The sequence below is a fragment of the Bos indicus genome, chromosome 4, assembly GCF_029378745.1.
Source record: "Bos indicus isolate NIAB-ARS_2022 breed Sahiwal x Tharparkar chromosome 4, NIAB-ARS_B.indTharparkar_mat_pri_1.0, whole genome shotgun sequence".
Lineage (NCBI taxonomy): Eukaryota > Metazoa > Chordata > Mammalia > Artiodactyla > Bovidae > Bos > Bos indicus.
The window spans coordinates 86,892,213-86,915,714 of NC_091763.1; the positions used below are offsets into that span (position 1 = coordinate 86,892,213).

The 23,502-nt window shown below is 39.6% G+C and overlaps 1 protein-coding gene across 3 annotated transcripts in view; it reads right to left on the bottom strand.

Moving 5' to 3' along the window:
• Nucleotides 1-23,502, bottom strand: part of AASS (aminoadipate-semialdehyde synthase) — an 81,980-nt gene that overhangs the window by 36,480 nt on the left and 21,998 nt on the right. For all 3 annotated transcript variants that reach the window (XM_019958996.2, XM_019958997.2, XM_019958995.2), the window contains 5 exons: nucleotides 23,076-23,224; nucleotides 19,629-19,751; nucleotides 19,128-19,239; nucleotides 9,501-9,560; nucleotides 9,252-9,319 (listed from right to left, as the gene is read on the bottom strand). In XM_019958996.2, the coding sequence (XP_019814555.2) occupies nucleotides 9,252-9,319; nucleotides 9,501-9,560; nucleotides 19,128-19,239; nucleotides 19,629-19,751; nucleotides 23,076-23,224 (512 nt within the window). The remainder of the gene's footprint in view (nucleotides 1-9,251; nucleotides 9,320-9,500; nucleotides 9,561-19,127; nucleotides 19,240-19,628; nucleotides 19,752-23,075; nucleotides 23,225-23,502) is intronic.

Genomic DNA, 23,502 nt, shown 5'->3' on the forward strand with positions numbered 1-23,502 from the left:
CCTGAGAACACCAGAGAACTCCTGACTCCAGGGAACATTAATCAATAGGAGCTCATCAAACGCCTCCATACCTACACTGAAACCAAGCACCACCCAAGGGCCAACAAGAGCAAGACATACCACACAAATTCTCCAGCAACACAGGAACCTAGCCCTGAGCTTCAATATACAGGCTGCCCAAAGTCACTCCAAACCCATTGACATCTCATAGCTCATTACTGGACACTTCATTGCACTCCAGAAAGAAGATATCCAGCTCCACCCACCAGAACACTGACACAAGCTTCCCTAACCAGGAAACCTTGACAAGCCACCCATCCAAGCCCACCCACCAAGAGGAAACTCCACAAAAAAGAGAACTCCACAAACTGCCAGAATACTGAAAGGCCATCCCAAACGCAGCAATATAAACAAGATGACGAGGCAGAGAAATACCCAGCAGGTAAAGGAACAGAATAAATGCCCACCAAAGCAAGCAAAAGAAGAAGAGATAGGGAATCTACCTGATAAAGAATTCCAAATAATGATAGTGAAAATGATCCAAAATCTTGAAAACAAAATGGAGTTACAGACAAATAGATTAGAGACAAGGGTTGAGAAGATGCAAGAAAGGTTTAACAAGGACCTAGAAGAAATCAAAAAGAGTAAATATATAATGAATAATGCAATAAATGAGATCAAAAACACTCTGGAGGGAACCAACAGTAGAATAACAGAGGCAGAAGATAGGATAAGTGAGGTAGAAGATAGAATGGTAGAAATAAATGAAATAGAGAGTAAAAAAGAAAAATGAATTAAAAGAAATGAGGACAATCTCAGAGACCTCTGGGACAATGTTAAACACCCCAACATTCGAATCAGAGGAGTCCTGGAAGAAGAAGACAAAAAGAGACCATGAGAAAATACTTGAGGAGATAATAGTTGAAAACTTCCCTAAAATGGGGAAGGAAATAATCACCCAAGTCCAAGAAACCCAGAGAGTCCCAAACAGGATAAACCCAAGCCAAAACACCACAAGACACATATTAATCAAATTAACAAAGATCAAACACAAAGAACAAATATTAAAAGCAGCAAGGGAAAGACAACAAATAACACACAAGGGGATTCCCATAAGGATAACAGCTGATCTTTCAGTAGAAACTCTTCAGGCCAGAAGGGAATGGCAGGACATACTTAAAGTGATGAAAGAAAATAACCTACAGCCCAGATTACTGTACCTAGAAGGATCTCATTCAAATATGAAGAAGAAATCAAAAGCATTACAGACAAGCAAAAGCTGAGAGAATTCAGCACCACCAAACCAACTCTTCAACAAATGCTAAAGGATCTTCTCTAGACAGGGAACACAGAAAGGGTGTATAAACTCGAACCCAAACAATAAAGTAAATGGCAACGGGATCATACTTATGAATAATTACCTTAAATGTAAATGGGTTGAATTCCCCAACCAAAAGACAAAGACTGGCTGAATGGACACAAAAACAAGACCCCTATATATGTTGTCTACAAGAGACCCTCCTCGAAACAAGGGACACATACAGACTGAAAGTGAAGGGCTGGAAAAAGATATTCCATGCAAATAGAGACCAAAAGAAAGCAGGAGTAGTAATACTCATATCAGATAAAATAGGCTTTAAAACAAAGGCTGTGAAAAGAGACAAAGAAGGACACTACATAATGATCAAAGGATCAATCCAAGAAGATATACCAATTATAAATATATATGCACCCAACATAGGAGCACCGCAATATGTAAGACAAATGCTAACAAGTATGAAAGGGGAAATTAACAATAACACAATAATAGTGGGAGACTTTAATACCCCACTCACACCTATGGGTAGATGAACTAAACAGAAAATTAACAAGGAAACACAAACTTTAAATGATACAGTAGACCAGTGAGACCTAATTGATATCTATAGGACATTTCACCCCAAAACAATGAATTTCACCTTTTTCTCAAGTGCACATGGAACCTTCTCCAGGATAGATCACATCCTGGGCCATAAATCTAGCCTTGGTAAATTAAAAAAAATTTGAAATCATTCCAAGCATCTTTTCTGACCATAATGCAGTAAGATTAGATCTAAATTACAAGAGAAAAACTAGTAAAAATTCCAACATATGGAGGCTGAACAACACGCTGCTGAATAACCAACAAATCACAGAAGAAATCAAAAAAGAAATCAAAATATGCATAGAAATGAATGAAAATGAAAACACAACAACCCAAAACCTGTGGGACACTGTAAAAGCAGTGCTAAAGGGAAGGTTCACAGCAATACAGGCATCCCTCAAGAAACAAGAAAAAAGTCAAATAAATAACTTAACTCTACACCTAAAGCAACTAGAAAAGGAAGAAATGAAGAACCCCAGGGTTAGTAGAAGGAAATAAATATTAAAAATTAGGGCAGATATAAATGCAAAAGAAACAAAAGAGACCATAGTAAAAATCAACAAAGCCAAAAGCTGGTTCTTTGACAGGATAAATAAAATTGGCAAACCATTAGCCAGACTCATCAAGAAACAAAGGGAGAAAAATCAAGTCAATAAAACTAGAAATGAAAATGGAGAGATCACAACAGACAACACAGAAATACAAAGGATCATAAGAAATTACTGTCAGCAATTATATGCCAATAAAATGGACAACGTGGAAGAAATGGACAAATTCTTAGAAAAGTACAACTTTCCAAAACTGAACCAGGAAGAAGTAGAAAATCTTAACAGATCCATCACAAGCACGGAAATTGAAATTGTAATCAGAAATCTTCCAGCAAACAAAAGCCCAGGTTCAGAGGGCTTAACAGCTAAATCATACCAAAAATTTAGAGAAGAGCTAACACCTATCCTACTCAAACTCTTCCAGAAAATTGCAGAGGAAGGTAAACTTCCAAACTCATTCTATGAGGCCACCATCACCCTAATACCAAAACCTGACAAAGATGCCACAAAAAAAGAAAACAACAGGCCAATATCACTGATGAACATAGATGCAAAAATCCTTAACAAAATTCTAGCAATCAGAAGCCAACACATTAAAAAGATCATACATCATGACCAAGTGGGCAAGGATTCTTCAATATCTGCAAATCAATCAATGTAATACACCACATTAACAAATTGAAAAATAAAAGCTATATGATCATCTCAATAGATGCAGAGAAAGCCTATGACAAAATTCAACATCCATTTATGATTAAAAAAAAAAAATACCCCTCCAGAAAGCAGGAATAGAAGGAACATACCTCAACATAATAAAAGCTATACATGACAAACCCACAGCAAACATTATCCTTAATGGTGAAAAATTGAAAGCATTTCCCCTAAAGTCAGGAACAAGACAAGGGTGCCTCCTCTCACCACTACTATTCAACATAGTTTTGGAAGTTTTGGCCACAGCAATCAGAGCAGAAAAGGAAATAAAAGGAATCCAAATTGGAAAAGAAGAAGTAAAACTCTCACTGTTTGCAGATGATGTGATCCTCTATATCAGTTCAGTTCAGTTCAGTCACTCAGTCATGTCCAACTCTTTGCGACCCCATGAATTGCAGCACGCCAGGCCTCCCTGTTCATCACCAACTCCTGGAGTTGACTCAAACTCACATCCATTGAGTCGGTGATGCCATCCAGCCATTCTCATCCTCTGTCGTCCCCTTCTCCTCCTGCTCCCAATCCCACCCAGCATCAGAGTCTTTTCCGGTGAGTCAACTCTTCGCATGAGGTGGCCAAAGTATTGGAGTTTCAGCTTTAGCATCAGTCCTTCCAAAGGACACCCAGGACTGATCTCCTTTAGAATGCACTGGTTGGATCTCCTTGCAGTCCAAGGGACTCTCAAGAGTCTTCTCCAACACCACAGTTGAAAAGCATCAATTCTTCGGCACTCAGCTTTCTTCACAGTCCAACTCTCACATCTGTACATGACTACTGGAAAAACCAAAGCCTTGAATAGATAGACCTTTGTTGGCAAAATAATGTCTTTGCTTTTGAATATGCTATCTAGGTTGCTCATAACTTTCCTTCCAAGGAGTAAGAGTCTTTTAATTTCATGGCTGCAATCACCATCTGCAGTGATTTTGGAACCCCCAAAAATAAAGTCTGACACTGTTTACACTATTTCCCCAACTATTTGCCAATAAGTGATGGGACCAGATGCCATGATCTTAGTTTTCTGAATGTTGAGCTTTAAGCCAACTTTTTCAGTCTCCTCTTTCACTTTCATCAAGAGGCTTTTTAGTTCCTCTTCACTTTCTGCCATATAGGAAACCCTAAAGACTCCACCAGGAAATTACAGAGTTAATCAATGAATATAGTAAAGTTGCAGGATATAAAATCAATGCACAGAAATCCCTTGCATTCCTATACACTAATAATGAGAAAATAGAAAGAGAAATTAAGGAAACAATTCCATTCACCATTGCAACGAAAAGAATAAAATACTTAGGAATATATCTACCTAAAGAAACTAAAGACCTATATATAGAAAACTATAAAACACTGGTGAAAGAAATCAAAGAGGACATTAATAGATGGAGAGATACACCATGTTCATGGATCGGAAGAATCAATATAGTGAAAATGAGTATACTACCCAAAGTAATCTATAGATTCAATGCAATCCCTATCAAGCTACCAACAGTATTTTTCACAGAGCTAGAACAAATAATTTCACAATTTATATGGAAATACAAAAAAAAACTTGAAGAAGCAAAGCAATCTTGAGAAAGAAGAATGGAACTGGAGGAATCAACCTGCCTTACTTCACGCTCTACTACAAAGCCACAGTCATCAAGACAGTGTGGTACTGGCACAAAGACAGAAATACAGATCAATGGAACAAAATAGAAAGCCCAGAGATAAATCCACGTACCTATGGACACCTTATCTTTGACAAAGGAGGCAAGAATATACAATGGAGAAAAGACAATCTCTTTAACAAGTGGTGCTTGGAAAACTGGTCAACCACTTGTAAAGGAATGAAACTAGAACACTTTCTAACACCATACACAAAAATAAACTCAAAATGGATTAAAGATCTAAATGATAGACCAGAAACTATAACACTCCTAGAGGAGAACATAGGCAAAACACTCTCCGACATAAATCACAGCAAGATCCTCTATGACCCACCTCCCAGAATATTGGAAATAAAAGCAAAAATAAACAAAAAGGACCTAATTAAAATTAAAAGCTTCTGCATAACAAAGGAAACTATAAGCAAGGTGAAAAGACAGCCTTCAGAATGGGAGAAAATAACAGCAAATGAAGCAACTGACAAAGAATTAATCTCAAAAATATACAAGCAACTCCTGCAGCTCAACTCCAGAAAAATAAATGACCCAATCAAAAAAATGGGTCAAAGAACTAAACAGATATTTCTCCAAAGAAGACAAACAGATGGCTAACAAACACATGAAAAGATGCTCAACATCACTCATTATCAGAGAAATGCAAATCAAAACCACAGTGAGGTACCATTTCACGCCAGTCAGAATGGCTGCTATCCAAAAGTCTACAAGCAATAAATGCTGGAGAGGGTGTGGAGAAAAGGGAACCCTCTTACACTGTTGGTGGGAATGCACACTAGTATAACCACTATGGATAACAGTGTGGAGATTCCTTTAAAAACTGCAAATAGAACTGCCATACAGCCCAGCAATCCCACTTCTGGGTATACACACTGAGGAAACCAGAATTGAAAGAGACATGTGTACCCCAATGTTCATCACAACACTGTTTATAATAGCCAGGACATGGAAGCAACCTAGATGTCCATCAGCAGACGAATGGATAAGAAAGCTGTGGTACATATACACAATGGAGTATTACTCAGCCATTAAAAAGAATACATTTGAATCAGTTCTAATGAGGTGGATGAAACTGGAGCCTATTATACAGAGTGAAGTAAGCCAGAAAGAAAAACACCAATACAGTATACTAATGCATATATATGGAATTTAGAAAGATGGTAATGATAACCCTGTATGCAAGACAGCAAAAGAGACACAGATGTATAGAACAGTCTTTTGGACTCTGTGGGAGAGGGCGAGGGTGGGATGGTTTGGGGGAATGGCACTGAAACATGTATATTATCATATGTGAAATGAATTACCAGTCCAGGTTCGATGCATGATACAGGATGCTCAGGGCTGGTGCACTGGGATGACCCAGAGGGATGGTACGGGGAAGGAGGTGGGAGGGGGTTTCAGGATGGGGAACACATGTACACCCATGACAGATTCATGTCAATGTATGGCAAAACCAATACAATGCTGTAAAGTAATTAGCCTCCAATTAAAATAAATAAATTTATATTAAATAAATAAATAAAACTTAGATTGTGAAGCAATCATTTCCCCCCCACATTTCTTACAATAAGAATCTCATCAGGAGTTCCCAATACCAACATTTTACATTAATTATTTTATATCCCATATAATGAACAATAGATCCAGACATCTTTGATAGGTGTGAATTCCCAGTACCACTAGTGAGGTAGAAGTGCTGGGCCAATGCCTGGCTGTTCATAACTGAGTCACCTGGTCTCACACTGTATCCTTCTGGGGGAGGACATTGATTCAAAATCATGCTAGGGGCCTTTTATCAGAAACCTATTTACCCCTCACAACAATCTGAGGATACTACAATCTGAGCAGGAAGTTATTATCCATATTAGACACAGTCTTGTGATTTATCTTTCAGGTCACTTGAAACCAGTGAAAACCATTATTTTGTTTCTCTTTTTTTTTTTTCCAAACTCTAAACTTTATATTTTGTATTGGGATATAGCTGATTAACAACGTTGTGATAAAAAAAAAGAAAAAGAAAAACCAATGTTGTGATAGTTTCAGATGAACAATGAAGAAACTCAGCTATACATATACATGTATCCATTCTCCCCCAAACCCTTCTCCCATCCAGGCTGCCACATAACATTGAGCAGAGTTCCATGTACTACACAGTAGGTCTTTGTTGGTTTTGTTGGTTATCCCTTTTGAATATATCAATGTGTACATGACCTTCCCAAATTCCCTAACAATCCCTTCCCTTTGGGAAACTGAATGTTCATTTTCTAAGTTTGTGAGTCTCTTTCTAAAACTATAATCTTGAAATCACAAATGGAATGGGTTAAATGTAGAAACCTAAGATGAGTCACTAGGCAGAACTCTAATTCTTGAATTTCTCTGTTGTTGGAATTTGTACTTGCCTGACAGTTAATGATTTGTCTTTCGTACAAACTCTGACCTCCAAGATAGTGACTAAGTCTTCTCCATCTTTATAAGCCCACTATTGCTCATTGAATTCTGTCTTAAAGATACTCATTAAAAGTCTTCTGAATCAAATTCCCAGATATCAATACAAAACCATGGAAATGGTTTGGTGCCAGAGACTTAAGCAGAAGGCTCTGTTGCTGGAATCTTTTAGGCTAGGATGTCTCTCAAGCTTTAACCTTAATTTAATTTCACTTAATTTCATTAATTATAAGTAAATAAAAATAAATGTAAATATAAAATTCTCCCACCCCTCTTCACCCCCAACACTCCTATCACTGATGATGGGAGCTTTCATTTAACTTCCACCTCTATCCCATTTCATCTCCCAGAAGGAAGCACTATTATTGGCTATTATAGATCCTTTCTAATAACATCTTCTGTAGTTTGGGTATATGAAACACATTATTTTGATCTCTAAAAAGAAAATGTTCGAAATACATTTTTAAAAACTTATTTCTAGATATTAATATTATCTGCCCCATCAGCAACCCCACACTCCTGGTTAATAATTACTGTGCTAAATAAAGGGGCTTCCCTGGTGGCTCAGACGGTAAAAGAATTGCCTGCAATGTGGGAGACCTGGGTCAGGAAGATCCCTTGGAGGAGTGCATGGCAACCCATTCCGGCATTCTTGCTTGGAGAATCCCCATGAATGGAGAAGCCTGGCAAGGTACAGTCCATGGGGTTGTAAAGAATTGGACACAACTGAGCGACTAAGCACAGGACAAGGAATAAAGAGAACAAAACAATAAGGCAGGGATTCAAGGAAACTCTAATTTCCTTCCAAAATGCAATCTTCATTTTCAATCTCTTGGCACAAGATTCTACCTGGGAAGGAAGGCAGGAAGTCCTAGCAGTCACACCTGCTGCTACATGGAATATGGTGTATAAAGAGGGACTAGTCATGTTAGACATGTCATTGAGGTTAGTCATGTAAGAAAGAGATCATCAGAATGAAAATCCAAAGATAAACAAAACTATGAAAAACAAACATATGAAGTTTCCCCTAGAAGACACTCACCTATGGAGTTCTATAAACCAATTGCTTTTTCATTAAAAAAAAAATTATGTACCCCTGGTTTCATGCCAGAATATTTCACTAACACACAAAAGTAAGTATAAGCTAACAAACACACATGGAAAAGGCATAACAATAATACTTGATCTTTTATTTACTTCTTATAGGTGGAATAACAGAGAGAAGATCAGGCAGTTAGTTTCTAATTTTCCCACTCTGGCTTCTCCTGAGAATTCAATGCATGGGTTATTTTGTTAAATGTGAATGGACCAATAGAGCAGGCATAAACACAGACCAAGTACAACCAGCTGGAGACCAGAACATTCCAATGTCAATGTCCATGTTTCCAATTTTGAGTACTAACGCCAATTATGGAAACCAAGGTCTTAGCTAAGTATCTTCCTAAGAGAACTGTTCTCTCCAGTGGATTTGTCTCATTACTTTTTGACACTTTCCTCCTAATAAGAACCCCAAGGAAAACTGACCTCTCACCATTTTCTTTTTTCAGTACTTTTCTTAATTGCTAACCAATAGTCCAGTTTGCTAAATATTATCCTAAGCAAAAGAGAATCCAAATCCTCAACTAGAAATCAATCTGAACGTGCCAAGGAAAGGGTTAGCTTGCTGATTTTCCTTTGAGATAATAGTTGAGACATTACAATATGCAAAATGCTAGAGAAAGAACAGGGACAGAGCTTTTGAAGTTTTGCTTACCTACACACAAGTCTACATGGATATTAGAAAGCCAAAATGATGCTACAATACTGTTCAAAGGAAAATAATTCACATTGGTTTCAGCCAGTCACTTCATTTAAAATTCCTAATATTTACAGACATTAAAAAAATACATATTGCATAATCCTAGCATCAAGAACTCATATGGAAGCATTTAAAAAATACTCATGAGATCCAAGAATAAATGTATTAAACAAGAGGTTGTAAATGATGCTTACCTGTTCTCTCGGAGTTTCTGGATATATTTATACTTGTTAGACAGCATGCCATTAGATGCAATCACTGCCTGAATATATATGATACAAGACAATTCTTTAGTCAGCACATTTAGTCCCACAATCAGGCTCATGACTAACAGAGAAAAGAGAGAGTGACAGAGAGGGAGAAAGACAGGGAGGGAAAGAGGAAAAGAGATCAAGGAAAGTGCGGAAAAAATACAGTGAAAAGAAATACTTTTCATAACTTACATCTCGCACCACAGGAGAAAAATTCTGACTTTCAAGAGGCTGTGTCGCATCTGATAGTATCTGAAAAGGAAATGAAATTGGAAAAAGATAAATGATGTTGCAAAGAAGGCATCTTGCAATTTTATCTATATTAAAATATTAGTCAAAGGAAAAAAGGTTTAGAAAAGTTTTTTGAAAATCACTGAATTGTATAATTAATTGGCAAAAGGAGTCTTCTGCAAGCAATGAATTCTGCTCCCCAAAACATGTTTATTCAGTACAATTTCCAATTCCAAAACCTTAATCACATTTGCTTACTGGAAACACAAAAAACTTAGACTTCCCCACCAGTTAGATGTGTCACATTGAGTGTATGTTTAGTTGCTCAGTCATGTCCAACTCCTTGCTACTCTTTGAACTGAAACCCTCCAGGCTCCTCTGTCCGTGGGAGTTTTCAGGCAAGAATACTGGAGTGGGTTGCCATTTCATTCTCCAGGGAATCTTCCTGACCCAGGGATCAAACCCACATATCCTGTGTCTCCTGCATTGCAGGTAGATTCTTTAACCCCTGAGATACCAGGGAAGCCTGTGTCAAGTTGAGCATGCTGGCAAATATCACCACAAGCTTTATCACCACAGTCCTCACTCTGAGGACCTCCATCCCATCCCAAAGGCTCAGCCTGTTCTATTAGCAATAGAAAATGGGGTATGCTACCATAGGGAGTCTCCCTCAGGTCAGCAATGGTTCCATATATAGACACATCAGCATTTCAGAAGCGTCAAGGAAAATGACTTGACCCAGTAGACTCAAAAAATCCTTCATAGCCTTCCCATTATCTCACAAAAGTATGAGTCGATGGCCAACAACAAAAGCCACACCTCATACTGACACCCCAGCATTCCAATCCTTCTCATTTCCTCCAAGGGATCCAACCTTTGAATAGATGCCAAAGGGTAAAGATCCGTTAAGTATGACTGCTTCTAAGGCGTGGGGCCTTAAGGCCAATGAGACAATCAAGACCCTACAGTACTCACCCAACTAAGAAAGTGTTAAATGTACCCACCAGATGCTGGCAGAACAGTATTTATTTACTGTATTAAATGAAATACAAAACTACTTCCATGTATCTAAAACAGATACCTAGGCTCACTATTCCTGGGAAAACAGCATTTAAAAAAAAAAAAAAAAGACAGGTATACATATTTATAAGCCAGGCATTCTTAGGGGAATGGATGAAACTGACACTTGGGGTCTTCCCACTGCCTCTTTCTCCCAGCTACCTTTGGAGTATTTCCTTCTCAAGCTGACTCCTCCACCTACCAACCCTGTCAACGAGGCAAGAGCCATTTACAGATAATAAAATGAGTTCACATCTCACTCAGTATATGGTTAAATCACTCAACTCCTATGTATCTTTTCACTCTCTCTCTCTGCTCTTCATCTCTAATTCTATAGCCTTATGTAGGCCTTACTGGGACCATGGGAACTACCTCCCACATCTCTTCCCTCCATTTATCTCCAATCTGAAAAACAAATCTGATTGTTTGTATTTAAACAGGCTCCTGTGCTTGTTTAAAATAATTCAGTAGATTTCCATTGCCTTCGAGTTAGTCTCAAGCTCCCTCTGTAGTCTGGCTCTGCCTCTCCTGCCTCAACCCCCGCATTGGCCTCACACCCAACACTCCAATCATGTGAACAGCCTGGAGCTGGGTACCCACATCACGTCTTCACCTGCCTCTTGGCCACACCATGTAGCCAACTCACATGTTACTCTGCTGCTTCCAACTCCTTCGCTTTGTTCTCCGAGATGCAGCTGAAGAACTGCCTTCTCTGTGAAGAGAAGCCTTTATCAAAGTGAAAGTCACTCAGTTGTGTCCACCTCTTTGTGACCCAATGGACAATACAGTCCATGGAATTCTCCAGCCCAGAATACTGGAGTGGGTAGCGTTTCCCTTCTCCAGGGGAATTCCCAACCTAGGGATTGAACCCAGGTCTCCCACATTACAGGCGGATTTTTTACTGGTTGAGCCACAAGGGAAGCTTATCAAAACCTGCCCCCAAACAGACCTGGAAATTAGGAACTGCACTTGGCATCTTGCTGTAAGGCTACTAATTGTAAGATGGCAAATATTCAATAAATATATTAGTGGATACATGCAGTCATTATTGAAAATTCAGAGCATTTTTTCCCCAAGAAAATAATAATTGTCACGAGTCCACCTAAAGAGAGGCAAATATCAAACAAAGACAAAAGGTTGCTCTGGGACTTCCCTGGTGGTCCAGTGGCTAAGACTCCCCCTCTCCCAATGCAGGGGGCCTGGGTTCGATCCCTGCTCAGGGAACTAGATCCCACATGCTGTAACTAACAGTTCACCTGCCACAACTAAAGATCCAGCATGCCGCAACAAAGATCAAGATCCCTTGTGTCATAACTAAGACCTGAGACAGCCAAATAAATAATTTTTTTTTTAAAAAAGGCTGCTAAATTACCGCATTTAACTGTCTCCCTTGCTAGAATTCATCCAATACAAAACTGCAAGCACAGCCTCCTGAAGCATGTGGTAGGTCTTGTCACTTTCACATATAACACTTTTGAGGCTCATCACTCTTTTCTAAATTAATTTCAAGCTATTTTCCCAGTGTTAAGACCCCTTTTAACATGGAACCAATATATTTACCTTAATTCCATCTGATCTGACAGTACACAGAAACCTTATGTTAAATTAGCTCCCACCTTTGCTCCCCCATCTACATCGCACAGTATGCCTCCTACTTCCACTTTCCCGACTTGCTCAACTGGACAGATCCTCTCCCTCCACAACGTCATTAGCATCTTCCTGTGACTATCACATTCCATCTTTCAGTAGAATTGCACACGTGTCTTATGCCCTTCTTGGACCTCATGCATCTATAGGTCAGCAGCTGTGTTTAAATTCTCTTCATTTAGATGTCTGCCTTGTTCCAATAGACAATAAATATCTATTGAATTCAACTGAAACAAAACTTCCATATTGGTTCAAAAGGATATCCTATGCCCTGGAATGCTATAGGGTCTGTCACGTCAAAAAAGAAAATCAGGGGGAAACAGGACAGTGCATATACAGCTATATCTTGTTTTATTGTGGTTCAACTTACTGTCATTTACAGATATTGATTTTTTTCTTCATTGAAGATTTGTGGCAACTTTGTATTGAGCAAGTCTATTGGTGCCCTTTTTCCAACAGATTTGCTCACTCTGTGTCTCTGTCTCACATTTTGGTAATTCTCACAATATTTCAAAATTTTTCATTATTTTTACTTTTGTTATGCTGATCTGTGATCAGTAATCTTTGACATTACTATTGCCAAAAAGATTATGACTGACTGAAGGCTCAGATGATGGTTAACATATGTTAGCAATATTCTTTTTCTTTTTTAAAATTGAACTATAGTTGATACGGGCTTCCCTGGTGGCTCAGTGGTAAAGAATCTGCCTGAAATGCAGGAGATGCATGTTCGATCCCAGGGTCTGGAAGATCTCCTGGAGGAGGGCATGGCAACCTACTTCAGTATTCTTACCTGGAGAATTCCATGGACAGAGAAGCCTGGTGGGCTACAGTCCATGGGGTCACAAAGAATTGGATACAACTGAAGCAACTTAATTGGAGAAGGCACTGGCAACCCAATCCAGTACTCTTGCCTGGAAACTCCCATGGACAGAGGAGCCTAGTGGGCTGCAGTCAACGGAGGAGCCTGTTGGGCTGCAGTCCATGGGGTCGCTAAGAGTCAGACACGACTAAGCAACTTCACTTTCACTTTTCACTTTCATGCATTGGAGAAGGAAATGGCAACCCACTCCAGTGTTCTTGCCTGGAGAATCCCAGGGACAGGGGAGCCTGGTGGGCTGCCCTCTATGGGGTCGCACAGAGTCGGACACGACTGACGTAACTTAGCAGTAGCAGCAGCAGCAGAAGCAACTTAATACACACACATAGTTGATATATAATACTGTATTTCTTAATTAAGGTATGTATGTCATCTTTAGACCTATGGTTATTGTACACTTAACAGACTATAGTATAGTTTAAACATAACATATATGCACTGGGAAACCAAAAAATTTGTGTTACTCATTTTATTGTGATATTCATTTTATTGCAGTGGCCTGAAACTAAACCCCAGATATATCCAAGGTACTTTAAATATAGCTTCATACTGTTATCAAAAGAACATAGATAATATACTTAATTTTTTAGTGTCAAGCAGGTACACATATTATCAAGACTACATAGAGACAGTCATCAGTTTTTACATATGTCCAGTGCTGAGACTGATGCCTCCAAGACAATCCCATCACCCTGTTTGGAAGACCGATCTTCCAGAGAAAGAAATGGCCAACCACTCCAGCATTCTTGCCTGGAGAATCCCATGGACAGAGTAGCCTGGCAGGCTACAGTCCATGGGGTTGCAAAGAGTCAGACACGACTGAAGCAACTTGGCAGCAGGGACATATAAAAGGAAGAAGGTGTTAAAATTTAGAGAAGTTGGTTGTGTCAACAAATCTAAGCACTTTTCTTAGATGTAGCTGCCAATGTGGAAGCAGTGGCTGGGATGCTAGGCAGAGAGAAACTGAGAAGAGCTTGTGGATGACCACAGGGGGAAAAAAAAAAAAAAAAAAAACACTGGAGTTTAAGTTCAGCTGAAGGGGATCCTAATAAAGGCCAGATTTCCATTTGGGATCCTGAAGATTATATTCTAAATAAAGGGTCAACTGAAAAATGTAGTTCTCCAAAGGACCAAGACTCAGCTTTGGAATCACTTCCATTCTTAACTAAACGGAGGTGATTTTCTCCTAGCCTCCTTGCCGGAAACAAAGAAAATCTTCTCTATGACACACACACACACCATCCAGAGCCTATTCAATCAAAAATAAACAGGCATATTAAATAATAAGGACGGACTAAAAACCAAGAAAAAGTAAAACAAAGAACATTAAACAGACCCAAGAAGTTCATTAGAAGTATCAGAAGTGTTTTTAAACTCTGATTAATATGTTCATAAAATAAAATTTTCCCATAAAAGGCACAGCTAATCCACAGTTATAAGTCAAGACACTAGGTCCCTTTAGGAAGGAGAGTCGGGATAGTGCTGGGAGAGGCACAGGGGATTTCTGGGATGTTAACCTTGTTCTCGGAGAAGGCGATGGCACCCCACACCAGTACTCTTGCCTGGAAAATCCCATGGACGGAGGAGTCTGGTGGGCTGCCGTCTATGGGGTCGCACAGAGTCGGACACGACTGAAGGACTTAGCAGCAACCTTGTTCTAGTTTTCACCTGGTAGCGTTCACCTGCATGTCTTTGTGATAATTTATCATGCTATATACTTAAGTATCACTTATCTGTGACCCTTTAATATTGTATACTATCATATAATGTAAAAAAATTGTATTTGTTCTTTAACAAAATTTTTTTTTTATTTAAGGACTTCCCCAGTGGTCCAGTGGCTAAGACTCCATGCTCCCAATGAAAAGGGTCTGAGTTTGATCCCTAGTCAGGAAACTAGCATAGAACATGCTGTGGGTGCAGCCAAAACAAAATAAAAGAAAATTTCATTCAAATTTACTTAGCCCTCATCAGTTACATGGGATAACTCTCAAACACACTTTACTAAGAATTTCATTGAATTGGCTTGTTTTTCTCCTAACATCTGTATGAGATCAACTGTACTCAATGAAAGGCAATTTTGACTAAGGACAATGAAAAACTGTGGTCTAAGGTCCAAGAAAACTAAACTTGTAGTTGAAATTTTGAAGCATGATCATTTGTGAATTGAAAATGGCTAGTAGCAACTTCTTGGATGGTAAATGGTGTCAGAGCAGCCAAACAAAATGACATTTCAAGAAATAATAGTCAAATGCTTTCATAAAGGCAAATTAGTATGCAACATTTTCCATAATTTGGCCTTATAAGCTAAGCATTGCACTAAAATGCATACCTGAAGGATTCGAAAAAATGAATTAAAGTCAAAAGCTCAGAGCTTGCCTGGTGGCTCAGTGGTAGAGAAACCATCTGCCAATACAAAAGACATGGGTTTAATCACTGGTCTGGGAAGATCCCACATGCCGTGGAGCAACTGAGCCCATGCACCACGGTTATTGAGCCTGTGCTCTAGAGCCAGGGAACAGCAACTATTGAACCCATGTGCCCTCAAACGCATGCTCCACGAGAGAAGCCACAGCAATAAGAAGCCTTCACACTGCAATGAAGAGGAGCCCCTGCTTGCGGCAACTAGAGAAAAGCCCTCACAGCAACCAAGACCCAGCACAGCCAAAAATAAATAAAATTATATTTTTTAAAAAAGGAAAGAAAGCCAAAGGCTCAGCAACAGCTCTTCTAGCTATTCCAAGACTCTGCTGGAGTCAAGTTGATCTAATCAATGCATTATGACTGAGGGGTTCTATTTCAGGTAGGGACGAAGTGCTAACTATCCCTTCTATACATCACAGCTATAAACTCTGGACAAAATACAAGCAAAACTAACTACATGACAGTTTCAGAGAATGAAGAAGAGCAGGCGGTTTGGGGAGAGTGTCAAAACTCGGAAGAAATAATCAGTGCTGAAATTGAGTGTGCTGTCCTTTTGGTATTGCCCTGAGGAGGGGCCGTGTGCTGTGAGGAAGTAGAAACAGGCAGCAAGCTTACTGACTTTCTGGTCTAAGGGAACAGGAACGAAACCCTGGGCACCACAGCCTGCTCCAGAATGTGAGCGGGAAATGCCAGAAATGACAGACTCAGATAAAGGTGAAGCCCAGCTTCCATGTCAGCTCTGGGTCGAGTCTGGAAGGACTGAGCATGCGCAGGTCAGACGACAAGCAGCCCAGAAAGGATGAAAAAGCTGAACTTTTACTTGAGATACCTGTCTCAGGTGAGACAGAGTTTTCAGTTTAAGTCTAGCCTCATTAATTGCCTGCTTAAAAAAAAAAAAAAAAAAAAAGCCAAATAAACCAAACAAAATCAACACTTTACAGAGAAATGTAACAATCTGGAATTTCCACAGCGTGAGTCGTCACTGGATCCACAATGTACTTCAAAATTATTCAGCTTAAGAAAATCAGAAAACTATGACCCGACTCATTCTCAGGGGAAAAGACAATCACTATATTTCAAGTTGAAGTTTACCCAGAATTTTGGAAATAACAGGTAGACCGTAGAGTGGCTTTTACAACTCTGCTCCATGTGATAAGGAAAACTACACTCAAGATAAATCAAAAGAAATTCTCAGGAGAAAAAAAAAAAGAAATTTTAGAACTGCAAAAAAGAAAATCTGAAATAAAAAACTCATGTAAAGGGCTAACGAAAGTTATTGATTCTTCAGGGAAATGATCCCAGAGGGAAATGAATGAGCATCACTGCAAATAGTAAACGTCTGGGTAAATTACTTTTAAAATATATATATATGTGCCTTTCAGCCACTTAGACATTTACAGTTACAAAATGTTAGAACTGGAGGGACCATTAAGATTATGTATTATCAGGACTTCCCTATGGTCCAGTGGTTAAGAATCCGCCTGCCAATGAGGAAGACGGGGGTTTAATCCCTGGTCAGGGAAGATCCCACATGCCACAGAGCAACTAAGCCCGAGCGCCACAACTAGAGAAGCCCACATGCCCTAGATCCTGTGCTTTGCAATGAGAGAAGCCCCTGCAGTGACAAACCGGAGCACTGCGACTAGAGAGTGGCCCCTGCTCACTACAGCCAGAGAAAGCCAGACACAGTGATGAAGAGCCAAAAAGGAAAAATAACAACGGCAAATAAATTTTTAAAATATTTTTTAAAATTAAATATCATTTTATAGGTAAAATATCCGAGGTGCAGAAAGCAAGTGAGTGCCTGGCTCAAGGCCATAAAACAAGTTGACCTCTCCGTAAAATTTGACATTTGTACTATCCTTTCTCAAGCTACTTGAACTCCTCAGAGTCAATTCCAGACACAGCTCAGGTCCAGCACCAGATGCGTCAGCAACCCTTCTCAGCCTTCACTTCTTCGTGTGCCTCAGTTCTCTAATCAGTAAAATAGGTTGATAATGGTACCTACCTGAGAGGGTGATCATGAGTATTTAAAAATTAAAATATATTAAGTAATCTGGGGACATCCCTGGTGGCCCAGTGGTTAAGAGTCCACCTTGCAATACAGGGGATGTGGGTTTGATCCTTAGTTGGGGAACTAAGATCTCACATGCCACACAGCAACTAGGCCCTTGAGCTGCAGCTAGACAGCTCGCATGCTGCAAGTGCTGAGCCTGGGCGCTCCAGAGCAACTAGAAGGCTGATGCGCTGCACCAAAGGATTCCCGTGATGCACCCAAGACCCGATGCAGCCAAATAAACAACCTGAACACTGTCTAGAACATAGTAAGTGCTGTATAATATTGTTTCCAACCATAATAATGCCCGCTACCTGCATTTTCTAAAGCCTGTTATATCTCCCTGCTGACATATTCCAGGAGGAAAAATAAAGGGTCAAAATAGAATAGTAAGTGAAAGAAGATAGACTGGAAGCTGCACGTATTCAGGCCACATTACCTACTGCCCCATCTTAGTTTGAGAGCTCCTGGGTGAAACTGGATGAAAAGCACAAGAGCCACTCTTCAGACCTTGGGAACCTTGCCAGAGGCAGACAACCATCAGCAACAGAAATAAAGCATGATGGGTGTGAATGTTTAGGATAAATAATGAAACAAGAAAGCCTTTTTCTAACAGAGAAAGTGGAATTTAGATAACACAATACTGGGACTTCCTGGTAGTCCCATGACTAAGACTCTGCTCCCAAAGCAGGGGCCAGGATTCGATCCCTGCTCAGAGAACTAGATCCCACATGCCTGCAGCTAAAGATCCTGCATGCCACAACTAAGACCTGGCAGAGCCCAATAAATAAATAATAAAGGTAAATTCTTTTTTAAAAAATAGATAAACCCAGTATTTCAACAGTCACTGATCACAGTGAATAATACATGACTAGAACATAGGCTGTCATTTAACTAAGCATTACTGATTAAACTCCAACAAAATATTCCATTTCTGATTTTTCAAATCCATGGCGCAGTGGTAAAGAATCCTCCTGCCAGTGCAGGAGATACAGGAGACATGGCTTCAATCCCTGGGTCAGGAAGATCTTCTGGAGCAGGAAATGGCAACCCACCCCAGTATTCTTGCCAGGAAAATCCCATGGACAGAAGACTCTGGTGGGCTACAATCCATAGGGTCAAAAAGAGTCGGACACAACTGAGTGACTGAGCACACACATACACACACACACATCCAGTCACAGTACAGTAAGAACGCCCCAATATGAACTGATCTAGAAAGCAGAAGAAAAGTGGAAATAAAGTAAACCTCATCTCCAATGTCAGGAACATTCTTAATAAAGTATGCATAATGAGAGGCAAATGCAATTGTAATGAAGCATGATGGCAGTTACAAAATAACATTTCCCATGAAACAAGTAAGCAGAATGGGTGAAATAAGAGTGTCAGTAAGTGCTTTGGGGAAGGGCTGGCATTTCATTTTACAACAGATTTCTTAGATACAGAAGACCAGAACGTTCATAAGATCACTCCAAAGTTCTACTTATAGCCACAGAGATGTTGCTGATGCTACCAGTCCACTTACCATTTCTTCAACATAAGGGTAAAGCATGTCTCCAAAGTATTCTGTAGATTCAATTGGAAGCTGTGCTGGCAAATTGTCAATGGAACACATCAGAATCCCAGAGCCTTCCACACTAGGAGAAGCAACATGTTTCATTCAGATGGACAAAATTTATGTGTAAGTTCTAACTTTTCCAGATGTCTGCTTTATTATATATTTGTAATTTTGTGCCATGGTATATAAGAAAATAAACAAGCCTTTTCAAATAAAAGGCTTTCCCTTCTTCAGCAACCCATTTTGAAATGCAGTACATATATATGTGTGTGTGTGCATTTAAGTGCTCAAATTTGTATGTGGTTTTTCCACCAAGTTTTTAAATATATTGGAGCATATCTCTGGAAACTTGCATTGTTGTTGTTGTGCTCAGTCACTCAGTGTGGGTATTTTAGAGTAGCGTATAAAAGGAAGTAAATGATATATTGTTATGTATCTCTCCCCATCTAACAGCTTTAGCAAACTCACCTGTCATGAATAATATGCTGATCTGCATCATACATGCAAAAGGGACGCTCTATGGTCGTACACTCAGTCATAAACTCAATGGATCCTCCTGTGTCCGCTGAAATGTCACATATTGCCACAAGTCTGTAAATAACATCAATACTTAGATGAGAGCATGGATCTCTGGAGTTTCCAACAGAATTAAAAATGAATAAAAATGAAAAGTGCTTAGAAATTTTTTAAAGTAGGTGGCAAATATTTCTAAGGCTCTTAGCTCTTTTTCCTATGGCTCACTGTTCAGGAAACAGATCTTCTGGGATACAGAGAATCTTCCTGATAGGAGTTTTAGTCACCACAAGCAAAAAGAAAAAGAGGAAGAGGAAGACAGGAAACGAAAAGAGATGAAACAAAAAGGAAAAATCCCTTCCCCATAAACACTGCTATATATAAAATAGATAACTAGTAAGGACTTATTGTACCATGGGAACTCTACTTATTACTCTGTAATGGCCTACAGGGAAAAGAACCTAAAAATGAGTGGATATAGATATATGTGGGCTTCCCTGGTGGCTCAGCAACAGAGAACCTGCCTGCAATGCAGGAACCACAGGAGACATGGGTCCAATCCCTGGGTCAGGAAGATCCCCTAGAGGAGGGCATGGCAGCCCACTCCAGTATTCTTGCCTGGAGAATCCCATGGACAGAGGAGCCTGAAGGGCTATAGTCCAGAGTCACAAAGAGTTGGACAGGACTGAAGTGACTTAGCACATATGCACACATATGTATTGTATAATTGGTTCACTTGCTGTACACCTGACGCCAACACAACATTGTAAATCAGCTATGCTTAGTCACTCAGTCATATATGACTCTTTGCAACCCCATGGACTGTAGCCCGCCAGGCTCCTCTGTCCATGCAATTTTTTTTTTCCAGGCAAGAATACTGGAGTGGGCTGCCATTTCCTCCTCCAGGGGATTTTCTCGACCCAGGGATAGAACCCATGTCTCCTGTATCCTGCATTGCAGGCGGATCAACTATACTCAATAAAAAGATTTTTTTTAAAAAGCTTTCCTGGAGAAATCACTGACAACAGCCTAAAGCTGAACTCCTTAGTTAACTTTAAACAACTTAGATTTTTCAATTGCACTACCTCCACCCTGCTTAATAGTGTATAATTTTACATGTTAATACATGGAAATCTCTGAAATTATGAACAAAAGTTTCAGCCCAGGATTAGAAATCTTTTAGAGGTTGGCCACAATTTTCCTGCCCAGTCTCTAGTTTCCAACTGCCCATATAAACCGTATCCTAGGGCTAGACTATCCCACTCACTGTCTTAAATTGTGCTTTGGTGTTTCCATATTTATCAAACACCAAGCCTGTGACTTGAAATCCTTGTTCTTACTCCTCTCTAAAGACTTTGCCAAGCCCATACCCCCTCCCACTTTCTTCTAAACTCCTCTGATGTTGACTGCTCCCAGCATTACCGTGGCATTTACCTGATGCCAGTTACATGCATGAGGGTAACAGTCATATTTTTTCTTTATCACTCAGCTTAGCACAGTGCCAGGAAGACCAGGTGCTCCACAAATATGTATGGATTACTTAATTTATTCAACATTAGTTATTAATTGAATGAACTTTGTACTTCAAACAACATACTGGATATCTGTGGTCAAGACAAATAGGGCCCTTATCCTTAAGGAGATTAAGTTCTAGTAAGGCAGGAAAAATCATAAATACAAGAAAATTTAAAATCATAAACAAAAGAATTTCAGGGGAAAAAACAGTAACAAACTGATGAGAGATGGGAATGGGGAAGCAAGTACAGACCTCTCTGAGGAGTTTAATTTTGAGCTACATGTGGATTCATAGAAGTTAAGAGAAGAGAATTCCAAGAAGGAGGGAAGGAAATAGACTCATAGACACAGAAAACAAATTTAGGGTTACCAATGGGCACAGCAGGTGAGGGAGGGATAAATTAGGAGTTTGGGATTAATAGATACACACTACTATATATAGAATAGATTTTTTAAAAGGACCTACTGTATAGCACAGGGAACTATATTTAGTATCTTATTATAACCTATAATGGAAAAGATTCTGAAATAGAATATATATATATATATATATATATAAACTGAATTACTGTGCTTACACCTGAAACTAACATGGCATTGTAAATCAACTATGCTTCAATAAAAAATAAACTGGCTGCCTAGGGCAAAAAGAAAGAAAGAAAGAAAGAAAAAGAAACCTTGTTATATCAGTTCTCCCTAACATGTTATCACAGAGTTCAGTGATCACTTAACACAGAACACTTAACACAGATCACTTAAGCCCAGAACACTTTTTCTAACTTTGGGGATGTTGCTTTATACATATGTATAACTGAATTACTTTGCTGTACACTTGAAACTAACAACATTGTAAATCATTATACTTCAATTTAAAAATAAGAGACAGAGAGAGAGAAGGTTAACTGTCAAATATTGCCAGGATATTAAGTAAGGTGGAAGAAGTACAAGCTGGAATCAAGATTGCCAGGAGAAATATTAATAACCTCAGATATGCAGATGACACCACTCTTATGGCAGAAAGTGAAGAGGAACTAAAAAGCCTCATGATGAAAGTGAAAGAGGAGACTGAAAGTTGGCTTAAAGCTCAACATTCAGAAAACTAAGATCATGGCATCTGGTCCCATCACTTCATGGCAAATAGATGGGGAAACAGTGGAAACAGTGGCAGACTTTATTTTTGGGGGGCTCCAAAATCACTGCAGATGGTGATTGCAGCCATGAAATTAAAAGACGCTTGCTGCTTGGAAGGAAAGTTATGACCAACCTAGATAGCATATTCAAAAGCAGAGACATTATTTTGTCAACAAAGGTCCGTCTAGTCAAGGCTATGGTTTTCCCAGTAGTCATGTATGGATGTGAGAGTTGAACTGTGAAGAAAGCTGAGCACAGAAGAATTGATGCTTTTGAACTGTGGTGTTGGAGAAGACTCTTGAGAGTCCCTTGGACTGCAAGGAGATCCAACCAGTCCATTCTAAAGGAGATCAGTCCTGGGTATTCATTGGAAGGACTGATGCTAAAGCTGAAACTCCAGTACTTTGGCCACCTCATGAGAAGAGTTGACTCACTGGAAAAGACTCTGATGCTGGGAGGGATTGGGGGCAGGAGGAGAAGGGGACGACAGAGGATGAGATGGCTGGATGGCATCACCAACTCGATGGACATGGGTTTGGGTGAACTCCGGGAGTTGGTGATGGACAGGGAGGCCTGGCGTGCTGCAATTCATGGGGGTCACAAAGAGTCTGACACGACTGAGCGACTGAACTGAACTGAACTGAAGGCAGACAACCAGTTACTAACAGTCAAGTCCTGTGCTATTTGGATCCCTGTGTGTGATACTCTCCCAGTGGGCCTGCTGCTGAACACTGATGTCATTGCTGAAGTCCTTACTTGTGTGGCAATGCAGGGCAGCCTTCAACACCAGCAACTGGGGACTTGCCTGGAGCCAGGAGACTCTGAGCATCTTGGCGGGTGAGTAGACGAGGGGTGTTCTGTTCCCAGTAGATCCCGTTAATTAAACAAGTTATATAGGGTGCAATCTGGAAAGGAAATTCTAAGTTCAACAAGATAGGAAATAGCCCTTTTCAGTGCAGTGTGTTGAAAGAGAACTATCAGTAAAATTCATGAGAAACAACATTACCTCTAACTGACTTTGTTATTTGCCAAGTCAGTGGCTACATTTTGAAGGAAAGGCAATAAATATCCACCCAGATTTTGGTGGAGAACTACCTCATAGAAAAGCATATGAACATAAATATAATCAATATCAGTGTCCTACAATATACTGCATAGCCGATAAAAGAGAAATAGAAATTTA